The following is a 14,928-nucleotide window of genomic DNA, read 5'->3' as shown; positions in this document are numbered from 1 at the left end:
CCCCCGTTTTCTCTGCGTATTCGCGTCGCTATATGTACGCGTGTATACGTCTCTCTTTCTCTCTGTCTCGCTCTCTCTCGTTGAGCTTTAGGCGCCCGAAGGCGTGCAAGCTCCTCGCGTAGCGTCGCGCCGCGCCGCGCCACCCTCCGCCCTCCGGTCTCCGACGGATCTCTCACGAAAACGAGAGAGGAGAAGAGCCCACGCTGCAGAGCAGCACGTGTGCTGCACTCGCGCGGATCGGCAAGCGCGGCGCGCTTTAACACAGCCGTGCATCCGCGGAGCCCGTGGTCGCTGCGCGGCCGGCAGCGCTCAACGCGAGATTCGTTTCGCCACCCCCGTGACGGGCTGACCGGTCAACGTTTAAAGCGCCGACTGCTAGTCGCGGGACTGAGGGGATCCCCGCGAGCCGAAGCGCGGAGTGTTTCGGATCCTCCTCGCGCGAGTGACGGAGCCGCGCGAGAACTCGCCCTCGCCCCCTCCCCCCGCCCCCCGCTCACCCCCTCGGGGACTGTGATTCGTATATGCGAGGTGCGACGAAAGCGGGAACCGGCTAACGGATTCGCAGTGGTGGTTCTCGCCGAACGGAGGACATCGACGCACCGGCACCGTCGGCCGTCGGCAGCTCTTGGTACGTCATCACGTGTTTTGTGGGCAGCTCTGGTTAAAAGGGGGGTGTCGAGTGAAAGAGGAGTTGGAGACGTTGTCTCGCGAGAATCATGGACTAGCTGCGCAACTTTGTAACTTGTAACTCCTTTCCGCCCCTCTTTGCCGCCGCCACGGTCCATTTTAACTTCGAGCCTGGTCTACAGTGTGCTCGTTGCATCCGGAACCATTAGCCGCGTTAGGCGGGTAAAAGCTGCTTTGCAACCAAAATCGTGAATACGATCGGCGTACGCTTCTTGATCGCGGCAGAATCTCGGAGCATACTCCAACGAAATTTACGAAATTTACAGCTTTTTCTGCTGAACGCAGGCCATTGGTCGCGTTCAACGAAGAAAGCTGCTTTGCTACTGTTGTATAAATCTTGAATCTGATTGGCGAGTTCTCTTGATTGTGGCAGAATCTCAGAGCGTACTCCAATGAAATTTACGAATATTACTGCTTTGCAACTGTTGGAGAAATCTTGAATCTGATTGGCGTATGCTCTTGATTGTGGCAGAATCTCAGAGCGTACTCCAATGAAATTTCCGAATTTTACAGCTTTTTCTGTTGAACGCAGCCATTGGTCGCGTTCGGCGGAGAAAGCTGCTTTCCAACTGTTGGAAAAATCTTGAATCTGATAGGCTATGCTTTTAATTGTGGCAGAATCTAAGGCCCGTATCCTGAATCCTCACTTGTCGATAAAAACGCTTCTAAAAGTAGCTTGCAGCCAATCAGAAGGCTTCTCAGCCACTCTTATCGATAAAAGAGGATTCAGAATACGAGCCTAAGAGCCATGCTCCAATCAAATTTACGAATTTTGCAACTGTTGCAATGTAGCTTTTTCCACCGAACGCAGTCATTCTATTTTGTAGCCGATAAATTCAGAAATTTGTCCAAGTTGATCAATTGTGCAAGCGTGTCGATAAATTTTGCAAGCGATTTGATTTACTCATACAAAATAGAACGTTTCTAGACGCAAAGAACACACTGCAGATCAGACTGACAATGTAGAAAAAGCATCCCGTCCTTTGTTAGCGATACCGAGTTCTTCTTTATCCTACACCTGTTATCGTGTGTCAAGTACGTGTGATTAGCCGGGAGGAGGCGGAAAGATAAATCCACGGGTCTTTTAGGCGAGCATTAAATTTGAAATTAAATTTCCAGTAGATAAATTTCGTTGTCTCTGATTACATTATCCGTCAGAAAAGTGTTCCCGCTGGCCGTCGCGACGGCTGAACTTTAAGGAGAGATTATTTAACCTGTCGATGAACCCCGCTCGGTTTACGTCTTTCGTCCTGGTACAATCCTGCGCGAATCTTGCTTAATTTATTCGTCGGCAATTTCTTATTTTATTTTTCAACGAAGACTTTGTTAGTTGCGCTCACGTTTACGTTTCCCTTTTTATGAAATGGTAGGATCTTTTAACGCGGAACTCGTGATTCTACTAGTATTTAATAATGGAGTACGAAAATAGATGTTATATGTATATGTAACCATGATGTCTATTTTTTAGTGTGACGATTCTTTTAGCATTTTAAAAATATCCAAAGAATACTGTAAGGGAAACGATATTATATTGAACGTATGACGACCGTATTTACGATGTACATCGTAATATTTTTGAGAAAAATCCATTTTAAAACACTAGGGAAATGTAATATTAATTAGCATCTTGGCCTTTGCACAATTTACCTGTCTTTCTCACACAAAAAAATTAATTCAATCCGATAGAAACAGAAATTCTTAAGATTCAGTTCGTTGAGACTCAACCCTTTTGCTTGCCCACGAAAAGAAAGACATACGAGGAATATTTAGAAACATTGCCTGTCGGAAAGCACATCGATATAAGAATCACTTTTTGTGTGACTACGATCTTTTTGCTAATTGACTCGAGACATCTTTTCACTAATTAATTTACTAAGTATTTTACTTCAGGATTTGTCACTCTTTTCTTTTTGGCATTTTCGACTTTTTATACATATTCTGACTTTTCAACTTATCTTGTTCATTTTTGTAGGGTAGATATTTATTGTAAGGTTTCAATTTTATTTAACGAGGATTATTGTCAACAGTGACGTGACTTCTTATCGTTTTGTTTTGACTCGCATTTTAATTTTTGCTCTTTTCCATTACAATTTTCTGTAATTCTCTTAATTAACTGCTTGCATTTCGATTAATTTTATTACACATATAAGTGTGTCCGGCTGATGAAGACTGTGAATTCCGAAACGTCTCGGAAAATTGTCCTTTTCTCTTTATTTGTCAGAGTAAACGCCATGATTTGATCTTAACGTCTAATTTCGCTCGGTTGTTGTCGCCCGCACTTTACTTAATTTGCATACGCAGACGCGACCCTCTTTATTATCATCGATATAAATATCGAGGGCGATACCGGAGGATTTCTTCCAGCGGAAGGCTCAAAATGGTCCTTCCAAAATTAAATACTTCTAAATTCAAATTCACATGCCTCTTGGTGGTAAAAGTTTCCTCATCGCGACCAGGGATAATAGGCGTGTGTCGGGAAAGTTCTCTTTCGCGCGCTCTTTCTTTATTTCTTAATATTCCAGAGGGGAGTAGATATCATCCCCTCGGCTGTGTACGCCTCTGGTAAATATCCAATCCTCCCGATCGCGGCCGGGACTCTTTGCCTCGCGTACCGGCGCTCAAGACGCCGCAGTGCCTTACACCCCTCGACGGTACCCAGCGGCGTCTCAGGTGCTCGAGCGCGCGCGCGGGGCTAATTGAACGCCGCGAGAACGCGCCGTTAATCGCTCGCTGCGCGGCAAACGCAGCCCCCCGGATCCGCCCGATGGTTCATCCCGCTGATTAACACAGCTCGCGGTATCAGCCGCGGCAGGCGAATGCGCGTCGCGCGAGCGGGAATGCAGATTGCACGCACGTAGCGTGTAATGCGGCTTAAAGCGCTAGGCGCCTCACCCTCCGCACCGCAGGTGCCGGAGACGAGCGCGATTGAATAGCACGTCGCGAATTTACGCGACGTGCGTACGCGTAAATCCCTCCCTCTCGCTGTCTCGCTCTCTCTCTCTCTCTAGTTTCATCCTAGTTTCATCCCTCTCGCACACACCGTCCCGTCATGGTGTCTATTCGGTCGCTCGTTTCTGCCCTCTCCCTCTCCCCCGCGCGTCTCCCTCACGCAGTATTATGGCGTAATTAGGCGATAGGCTTTATGCGAATCGCCGTGCAAAACGTGAGTGAAAGAGCCCCCGAAGTCTGAATGTCGAGAGCGCGCGCAAGTGTGAGACGCCCCGCGGCGATATCCGACGCGATCATTGTGAACTCCTTTCCAGCGCCGTGTGACACGGCGCATTGTGCGTCGGCTACTACGGCGGTTTCTTTGCGGTGGACCCGATTCTCCGATCGGGGTAAATATACGACGGCAAACGACCACGTCGGCTGCTCGTAAACAACATGGCCCGAGCCACGCTCTGCCTCTCACAGTCAGCCGATATTCTCGAGCGAGAACCCTTTGCGAGAGCCGTCGAACGTTTCTGCGGGAAATTCTTCTCCGATCCCTTTCCGAGTTACTTTAATTCATTTAGGATTAGTTTCACAAGCGCCGGTAACTGCTAATTGGTGGTTAATCGATTCTCCCTGCCTCTTCTTAGACGATAGTATAAAAACAGACGGGGAGTCGACTAATCTTTGATTAGCAATTACCGATGCTTGTGAAATTAGTTTGAGGCGACAGTCTTTCGTGCCGCGAAAGTACCGTTTTAAAATTATATTTTATTATTTACCCCTAGAAAGATTAATGACAATAATGAACAGGGCACACGCAGAACATTTTTGGAAAGTTTCTTCGGAATATTCTAGTGCGCAAGTAGATTAATTCAAGTTCGATTGAAAAAGAGATTAACGGAGCGAGGAGAAACGTATTACAAGACATTCGCTCCTACATTGATTGTTTGAAAATTATTTTGATCGTCAAATTAATAAAATTCGTATGGCTCAAATGTGGTAAACACAAATTTGAAGGAATAAAGGACTAAGAGCCGTGACAGGGTGTTAGTGTCTAAATATTTCATATTTTAAATTTATTGCGAAAAAGATTACCTCAGCCAGGGTATCAATACCCTATTTTGATTGTATCAATAAAACGTGTACATGTAACAGATTAAACGAGACAGGATTTCTGGTTATCGTTATGGATTCGATAGCTAAAACGTTCGATAGAGTTACAGTTACGCCCGGTTTCACCGACCTTGCGTAACTTTAATTTTAACTCATTCTTTCTTAGGGAACAGTTGGAGAGACAGAGGATGAGTTGAACTAAGAGGAAAGTTAAGTGACGTTGGTGAGACCGGGCCTTTTTTCAATCTACCAGATTTCCAATTTATACAAATTTTGTCCAATATAGATTTATAAAAATACGTAAGAACTAATATTCAAGAGCTTGACATTACACCCACAGAAAACATTTCCGGATCCAATGCTATTACATTTGAATGTGTCATAAAATAAGATCGATTTTGTGTCAATCATATTTATGACAGAGAAAGGAATATTTTAAACTTAAATGAAAAATTTTGTAATCTAGAATTGTCTTTTTGTCGAATATCGTGGTGCCAACTTCGTGCGTTGTAAGATGGAGGGAAAATTTATTCTAAACGCAAGAATATATAAAGTTACTCTTGTCTCAATATAGTAAGTCAATCTTTTTTAATTCGATAGAGGAGAATAAGAATTATTGATTTTATTTTGATATTGTCTTATTATACTAAATGAAGTTGTGAGAAATATAAATGCGTCAAGAATATTTTTAGTTTGGATAACAGATACCTTTTCTGAGGGTGTAACGAAGTGGCCACACACTGTGTTTCGGAAAGCTTCGATGCGCAAGTAGATTAATTTAAATTTGCTTAAAGAACAGAGATAAACGCACAAGTGAGAGAAAACGTATTACAAGACGATCGTTCTTAAATTTATGTATAGTCGAAGAGCGAGTGTGCAAGGAAGGTCCTGTACGACACGCCGAAAAGTTGAGTCCCCGCGGAGAAACGCGACGTGACGTACAGCGACGCGAAGAACCGAAGCAGAAAGCTCATAAATAACAGCAAATTGTTGCAAAAGAGCAGAAAATTAGCCGCGAACCTCCTTATGGCACGGAACGCAATTGCATTAGATTGAATTGTATTATGTTTCGAAGGAAGCCTTCCGTAAGATCTATAACCGTTTAACGCCTCGTTAACTGTTCATTATTAACGTGCCGTTAAACAGGAATAGATCCTATAAACGACGCGCGCGAATTAACGTTGATCAATGAAACGTCTTTCGACGGTCTACATCTGGAACGGATTGAGGCATTATCGGATTTTGATCGACATCGAGGTAAAATGAAAACGAGAAATGTCACGTTGAACACGCCGTCTCGACCGTCGTCACACGGCAATTAAGGAAATTTCAAAGACAAAGAAAATAACGATTGTAGAAACTACGCATGTTCTCGTACATACACACCGGTATGTGATGGACCAGAATACGAGGGGTAAACTGCTGAGGGCATTGTGGTGTACGGATTTGCGGCATTACTGGGCATTACTAGACATTTTTGGGCATTGGGCCTTGCTGGGGCATTGTAAAGATAAAATAAGATAAAGTAATGCCCACTGGGCATTGGTAGGCATTGGTGTACGTGATTCTGGTCAGCGGTTTACCCCTCGACAGAACTGTTGCGACAATTTGTTTTTTAATGAATTGAGAGACGTGCATTTAGCTTGAGGTTCACGTCCCAAGGCGTTTACTCCGAGGAAAATCTTACTTGAGAAATGCACGTTCCTAAACTCATGAAAATTGTCGCAACCATTCTGTCCAACACTGTATCTCGATACTTTTTCAAGATTCAGAAGTAACTTCGCAATCGGTGGAGATTAAAGTTGCGTCGATTATTGCAGTTGTTTCGCGTAGGCCCGTACATATGTTAAAATTCTTATTATTACGCTGTTTTGTTGACGCAAGAGGGAGGGACGCGGGTCCGACGAAGTAACAATGACGCAAATTTGGTTACATAACGATTCAAACATATACGCGTGCCAAACTTTCCTAAGAGATAACAAATACAACGTTTACGTAAGAGTTTTGATAAGAAAACGTTAAACACGCCTGCACGCCTGTGCGCGTAAACTTGGTAAAAGTAAAAGGAGAAACAATTTAAATTGACGAATGTGCGGGGAAGTGACGTTTAGGCAGTGCGAGCCGTCACCGTTGGGGCTGGTGTGAGAAATTTTTCTAGGAGAAACGCAAAGGCGGGCACCGCTACAAATCGCACTAATTAAGCCCGCGTGCGTTACGCTAAAGCGATTTATCTCTCAATCGTCGTCGATTACGGCGAAACAGTTTATCGCCGATAATACGCGGGGGCCTCGTTCTTCGCCGGCGTTAATTAATAATTAATGTACAAACGCACAAACGTGCGCGTGCTCACGACGAAACGTAATCGCGGGCGGAAGTCACTTTATACGGTAGCGCGAGCGGTTAATGCCTGCGGGGGCTGTTGGGCGTGTATTACGGGGGTAGATTTCGACGGTAGTCGCGGTAGCGACGGCGGTGGGTGCCATTAACAGTGTTTCGCCGGAAATGTAAAGCATAATGCGCCGGCAGCTCGTGGATATGGAACCTATTACCATCCGCGTGTATAATGCTACCTTCCCGCCACCGTCGCACCCGGCGTCTCGCCGCGTTGCGTCGCGTTGCGTTGCGTCTGCGGAACGTTCCACGGGAGTTTGAATTTGTCCCGCGACAACCGCGCGAGTTCATTCTTCCACGTCTCGTCCATTAAATCAGCAGGTAACGATCTTCGGCTCGTCGATGACGAGTTTTCAATTCCTGCAAGACTCGTCCATCTTCTCCAAGGATAATCGAACACGGTTCTTTGACAATTTGTTTCTTTAAACAATTAAGTCGTTTCTTTGCACCCGGGACTTTTAATTCGTTCCAAAATTAGAGTTGAATTCGATTGCAAGATTGATGCAATTATAAAGAATGTCTGGCACTCAGTGAGACATTATCGTTGACTTCATGAAAGATTAATTTGCCGGTTGATAATGAAAATATAAAAAAATATGTCGGAGTTATCTAGAAGACGTTTGCAAAGTCGCATGTTCGCTGAAGAAGAAACGCTTAAGTCTGATCTACAATGTACTCTTGCGTCTAAAAACTATTTCGTAGCCAATAAATACATCTCAAAAGTTCGTGCAAGTTGATAAATTGTACATTTTACAATCGTACATTGTCGACTTGCTTTTATAAAATAGAATGTTTCCAGACGCAAAGGACACATTGTAGATCAGGCTTTAAACCCAATCTACAATGTGCCTTTTGCGTCTAAAAACACTCTATTTTGTAGCCAATAAATACGTTTCAGAAATGTGCGCAAGTTGATAAATTGTACACTATACATTTTACAATCGCACGTCGACAAATTTTTCAAGCGTTTTGACTTGCTTCCTATAAAATAAAATGTTTCTAGACGCAGAGAGACCACATTGTAGCTCGGGCTTGAAGTAAAAGGAAAAACAAGAAAGGTCCACACGGCACTTCCCTCTATAACTTGAAACGCCAATTTATATTTCCAAGATTATGACACGTATCTCACGTTACGATTACTCGAAAGAGAAATTGAAGAAGTACTCTCTTGGCCGCGCGTGTAATAACTCTTCTTTATCCGACGTTTAATCTCGTCGGATTTAAATAGCATATGACTGGGGAGAAAAAAGGAAGCCTCTCGGAAAACCGCTGTTCCGTTGGCGACTCCGCGCGAGATAGAGTCGAGTTCGAGTTCACTAAATCGACAGCTTGGCGTCTTGCAAACAGAAGTGACGTGATCCTGTTTGCGCTCAGTCGGGCATAATCCAAGGTAATCCTCTTGCACAATATGCGAATGCAATGCGTTCTAACCCTCCTCTTCCTCCTCCCACCTATCCCACCCGTGTCTCCCGGCTCTTTCTCTTCGTGTCTACGTAAACGCGCGCGCCTTTCGCGCCTCTCGTCCGGCTCTTTCCTCTTTTCCGGCTGTATCTCATCTTCTTAGCACAAGGAAGCGCTTTCCCGTATTGCACGGCGCAAAGAGCATCGTGGATAATGAAAGGGAAAAAGAGGGAAGTATCTTGCGCAGACACTTGCGCCGCCTCGCGCAACTTGAACCCTGTCGCGATAATGTGCGGAAGTGCGAATCGTCTTACAAATTATAACGTGAATTTCACTCGATTCGATGAACCCTGAGCAAACATTCCTGTGAGAGAGACGTCTTTGCTAGCACTGACGTTTTTCTTTCGCCGGCACATGCGGGAAAAATATATCAACTTGCGTATCTCAATAAAGTAGCGTGTGTACGAATATCGTTTGACGTGTTACGTGTTACGTATTTTTGGATTTTAAGTAACTTCGTCGGGATTTTAAACTTGACAATCACTTCTCATTTTATATTAGGCGAATGAAGCAAACCTTGAAGGTCTATATTACAGCACTGACATCATTGTGGGCATTTAAAATCGATCCCGATTGAAGTGAAGCGTCCGGATGTTACTATAATTTCCATAATGTATTTTGCAACGTACTTTGCATCGACGACGAGATTCAATATTTAATTCCTTCGGATTTAGTCTCTTCCTTCAGGAAAGTAGACTGTTTCCTCCTACAGTTCCTCGTATGTGTTTTATATACTAAAGCACTGATGTATCATTGAGGGCATTTAAAATTGATCCCGATTTAAGTAAGTGAAGCGTCCGAGGGGGAAAAACCGCTGAGGGCATTGTGGTGTGCAGATTTGCGGCATTACTGGGCATTAGGCCTTGCTGGGGCATCATAAAGATGTAATAAGATAAAGTAATGCCCACTGGGCATTAGTGGGTGTAGAAGATTTTGGTCAGCGGTTTCTCCCCCTCGGAAGCGTCCGGATGTTACTGTAATTTCCGTAATGTACTTTGCAATATACTTTGCATCGACGACGAGATTCAGTATTTAATTCCTTTGGGTCTAAGCTCTTCTTTCAGGAAAATAGACCGTTTCCTTTTACAGTTCCTCGTGTGTGTTTTATATTGCACACGGAGCGATACAACTCGTACGCTCTCAGCCGACTAACCCTTTCCGACACTAATTATCGCGCTTAGCTCCATTTTCATCCCCTCTAGTACCACCACCTCTCACTTCACCCTCTTTTTTTCTGTCTGCGGTAGTGAAAAATACACTGGAGGGTGTTACGTTCACGAGTAGTTCGCATCTTCAACGAACGCGATCCTCGGTAATTAAAACACTTTATGCCGTCAATGTTCAGGAAGATTCGTTTTAAAAATGATTTACGTTCTTTCTATTCAAGATACACCAAGCCGGACTGGTACAATGATATTATGCATGCAATTGCTAGTGAATATGAACAATAATATGTGAAATAATGAAATGCGCGCGCGTTGTTCGACAGATAATTTATTTTAATAACATTTACTGTAATTCTTATCAGTTTCTTTTGAGCTTGCACAGAAAAAAAATCATTAACAATGTATCTCGTGACTCTAAATCCAATTTTACTTGAGACGAAAGGTTCGACAAGATTTATTCTCCATTATTTAACTCTTCCGAGTTTCGCTGTCTCGCCAGTAGAATCGTGTAACTTTTCAGTTTGTTCTCCAATATCTATAGTCGAAAGGACACATCTGGTGGCTTCAGGCTATATTTGTCTCCTTTCTCTCCGTGCGCTTGGTAGAACGTAGAAGGTTGTTGAAGTAGATTATAGATACGTTGCGGTAGGATAGGAACCGCGCGTTTAGAGGTAACAGCGCGGGAAGAGATCGGTTTATTTGCCCGTTCAGAGCGACGCACATGCGACCGCGATATGCAAATGACGCAGATTTACACAGGTGCCATAGATACGTACAGTTTCACGGCGCCGAATTAACTACGACGTTTGTACCACGACGGGACAGTTCGGGCGGGTCGTCGCAACCGCCAAGGGCCTGTTGAACGAGAGCCGCGCCATTCTTTCGTTAATTTCGCGTTAATAATTGCCTAAAGTCGCCTCGTTGTGCAAATCCTCTGCACGTGTGCGCCTACATCTCGCTACGTTGCGAAGCTACACGGAGGGAATTTTCTCTGAAAATTTATCCTGAAAATCATGTGAGCGTGTGACAACACGGCGTTTTGAAGAACTTCATGAGAGTTTTCTGAAATTTTACCATACATTTTATTAGTAAAATGTATAGTAAGTAGAATTACTAGTCAAACGTATGGTAAAATTTCACAAAACTCTCATAACATTCTTCGAAATGCCGTGTTGTTCCACGATTACATGATCTAGATAAATTGTAAGAGAAAATTCGTGTAGGCAGCATCTTCCTAAATCAACCTAATTTTCCGGCGAAGCGTCATTCGCTTCGTGCGTGAGCGGAATTTTCTCTGACGATATTAATTATGGGTTTCAGTGAACGAAAGTGCTCAAAGGCCCGAAGATTCTGCCTTCGCAGCAACTGGGCGCTGCGGTCGCTCCATGGCCGGGCGCAACCGGCCTCATAGCTTCGGTCACTGCTGACGACATGGCACACAAAGGTGAGTCTTCCAACATGTAATTGGAAAATCTCAAAAATTTTGCCGTCGATCGGTGCGCGCAACTGAAGACGCGGTTATTAAAAATATGCGGAACTGTAGGGAGATCATTATCGGGAATATCGAGTCGAACAACTGCAACTTAATTACGACTCTTAATTCGCACATCATCAGGAAAGATATTTATGTTACCGGGACAAAAAATATTCTGACGCATTTCTCACAACCTCATTTAGTATAAAAATAAGACAATATCAAAATAAAATCAGTAATTCTCATTCTCCTCTATCGAATTAAAATAGATTGACTTACTATATTGAGACTAGAGTAACTTTATATATTCTTGCGGTTGGAATAAATTTTCCCTCCCAACGCACGAAGTTGGCATCACGATTATTCGACAAAAGACGACACATACTATCATTTTATTCTAGATTTTAGAATTTTTCATTTGAGATAAAAATATTCCTTTCTCTATAATAAACACGATTAGCGCTATATCGATCCTATTTTATGATACATTCAAATGTAATAGCATTGAATCCCGAATTTTTTTCTGTGAGTCCAGTTCTGAAATACGTTAATCGACGAGTAAAAATTACTCGTGACATAATAATTTGATTACGACGAGATAAAAAAGCCGCTGTGTACGTGAGATAAAAAGACCGTAAGGCGCGCGGGTCCATCGTGACCCCCAAAAATGTATCGGAGGATCCTCCGCGTCGACCTTTGACCATACGTCAATTTCTAATCCGGCGTTCCATTACGACGTGCCATCACGCGAACGATTATGATAAAACCCTTACGGAGGCGGGGCCCTCTCTCGTTTTCTCCCTCCGTAGAAGCATAAAACTTAACGATCTCTGGACGATGACTACGAAATGCCGATGGCGCATAACCACCATACGTGCGACGAATTCTCTTTCTACGATTTTGCATTAACGACGTCCACACTTACATGCACACTAAAACTAGCGCCACTCTATGCGCGATTCGTGATTTGTGATCCGCAGAAATTCGTTGGGCATTCGTTATTACTTACCAAGTTACCACACTATTCGCAATTTACCTCACTATGATTAGCTGCGATAACGAAAATATTTTTCAGTGCAGTTTTCGCGATTTTGCAGAATGCAAATCCCGTGAGGAGTCTGTCGTCCTGGCTCAAGTGAGAAATTCTCAAATCAGCGCTGGGGGTATCAAAGAGCATCGTGACGACGGTTAAGTGCGTTTCCGAGGTGATTCCGCGTACGCGACGGCTCCTCTTTTTCTATTAATCCGCGCGCATACACTGCCCGTATTAATTCGCGAGACGAAGTCTCGGCGAACGTAAACTATGTCCGGAGATATTACGGATAATTCGAATTCTAGCCCCGGACGAATCGAAACGTCCGAGAATCAAGGGGGAGGCGTTCGGTTGATGGCTAAGGCGTTTAACCCCATTAGTCCTGAATGGAACCTCTCGTCTCTCCCTCCCTCCTGCCCTCTCTCTTTCTTGTTCTCTCGTATAACCCACCCCCGCGGTCCCTCTCGCTCCCTCCAACTTTCTGTCACTGGCGCTTCCCCCGCTCCCCACCCACCCCCTGTTCGAGCTCTCTTAACACAAGGGTCCGAAGAGGATGGGCAGACGACGTCTCAAGGCTTTCTAAAGCCGGCAACTTCTGCCTGAAACTGGCTGCTCACTTCACGTATTGATTTCCATTCTCTTACGCCTTCCAGTCCTCACGCTCCTCGTCCGCCTCGCCGTGTCTTCCGGGCCCACCGGTTCGTTCCTTCCGCGGGATCCTTCGCTCCTCCGCCGCGAGATCATAATTTCTGTCCCTTGACATCCTGATAGTCGTCGTATAACTTAGCTAAAACGCCAAGCTAAAGAGGAGCATCCGAACGCGACGTCTTTATCCGATGACTCGTATACTCCTTGCGCTTAATCTTCGCCACATTTTGTTACGCATTTGTCTCTGAATATATTACATTACAACATACAAATGGTGGAACACGTTGGGGAAATACCAATGATTTAATAGATAGGCTATTGTGTGGTTGACTCTAAATCTGAAAAAATCGATATAACATTGAGAAAATAAGATACATTTAACTTATCATCAAGAATTATTTCACGCCAGTGCATGACTAACAATAATTCAGCTTTCAATCGACCTCACCAATTTGACGCCCGTCTAGAGTGTAGGGAGGTCCAGGTTCAAACTCTGGCTGCGGTAATTAAAAATACATTGCCAGTTGTGGTCGATTGAAAGTTTAATTATTATTTAACTTATCATTAGATCGAGTAGTTTGTTATACTAACATTCGGAGTAGCTGAAAAAAGATACGAGTACAATTTTCAGCAAAAGTGATTGAGGCTTGTTTTTCTCTTCATTTGTTTGTGTACACGTTAGTCGCGATAATTGAATCTTTTGTGATCGTTGCATCCGCAACGCGTCCTGTTTGTTTTTTTGCGGATTGAAACAAACCTCGCGGGTCCGTAATCGATTATATCAATTTTAATCAAATCCCCTCCCCCCGCCCCCCGCATATATTTCAAAACCATTTTGTTATTTCGTAGAAACAGTCTATTTATTAACGGTTCACCATGTCGCAAAGGATTTTAATCTCGCGTGCTTTAGACATGTACAAAGCGCTAAGAGCTAGTATTATCACAGAATTTACTTTAGTAATTTATTGAAAATAATTGTTTTTCGTTGAAATCCTCCTTTTCCTCCAAACTCTCTTACAGCGAATTCGGTTGCTTGCACTAATGCGCACTGAGTGCACATTAAGGCCTGTTTATAGTCAATTCTTATATTCAACTTTGTCTTAAATACGTCTTAAATACGTGCTCGAAGAGGATTTAGGCAAAAAATGATCCGTACACTGATAAAAAATATTTTAATCCAAGAAAATATTACTTTACTCAAGAAAATTATTCATTAGGTGGCTCCTAATAGCTTCTTAACTTAAATTTGCAAAATAATAAACCACTTGAAACATGCATTTCTTTAATTTAAGCATTTATTAGATATCGAACAGTAGATAATTTTAAATTTAAAAAATTTTACCTCAATTAGATTTACTTTAATTAAGATATAAGTTTTACAGCGAAGAAAATTGGATTTCTTATTTGACAAAAACAATGACTTCATTTAATAAATAATATTCTGTATCTCATGATATCTTTATTCGAATGTAGAAAATGTAATGATTTAAATTAATTTACTTAACCTAATGCATAGATTTACTTGAAATTTGATATTTTTATTTAAATAAAATAAATATTTACTTCAGTAAAAAAGTAATTTTAGGTAAACCTATTCACTTAGTTTAAGAAAATTTTTTGTGTCAGTGTACTGATGCACAGATCATTCTATTGACTAAAAAATATTTCAAGAGGTATTCAAGACAAGCCTTAAATATAAGAATTGACTATAAACAAGCCTTGATGTGCACTCAGTGCGCACTAGTGCAAGCAACCGAATTCGCTATTAGTTATGTACAGTATGTAACAATGCAAGTAACTTATCCTTATGGACTCTGGCCGTTACATTCGTTACAACAACGAACGCCACTTCCTCGTGTAATTCAGAGTGTTTTAGAAGATAGAACAGTTTGACAGTGGGATAACAATTATATAATTGTTATTCCGTTACGTAAGCGTATGTGAAGGGTTTGTTACATGCCTTGCGATTACGAAAGTCTAAAAATAATCGGCCCCCCTCGAAGAATCCGTGTAGCGAGCCA

At 42.9% G+C, this 14,928-nt stretch overlaps 1 protein-coding gene across 1 annotated transcript in view; it reads left to right on the top strand.

Annotated features, from left to right (window-relative positions):
• The first annotated feature begins 564 nt into the window (after positions 1–564).
• The window catches only part of LOC105559379 (paired box protein Pax-6-like), a 101,467-nt gene continuing 87,103 nt past the window's right edge, over positions 565–14,928 (top strand). Inside the window, exons 1-2 of the mRNA XM_012007615.1 lie at positions 565–628; positions 11,073–11,196. Coding sequence (XP_011863005.1) covers positions 11,184–11,196 — 13 coding nt within the window. The 5' untranslated portion in view covers positions 565–628; positions 11,073–11,183. The remainder of the gene's footprint in view (positions 629–11,072; positions 11,197–14,928) is intronic.

This window comes from Vollenhovia emeryi, unplaced genomic scaffold (genome assembly GCF_000949405.1).
Source record: "Vollenhovia emeryi isolate VEMERY1.0 unplaced genomic scaffold, V.emery_V1.0 DF939277.1, whole genome shotgun sequence".
Lineage (NCBI taxonomy): Eukaryota > Metazoa > Arthropoda > Insecta > Hymenoptera > Formicidae > Vollenhovia > Vollenhovia emeryi.
Note: the sequence above shows the minus strand (reverse complement) of the source record. Positions and strands in the feature narration are given on the sequence as shown.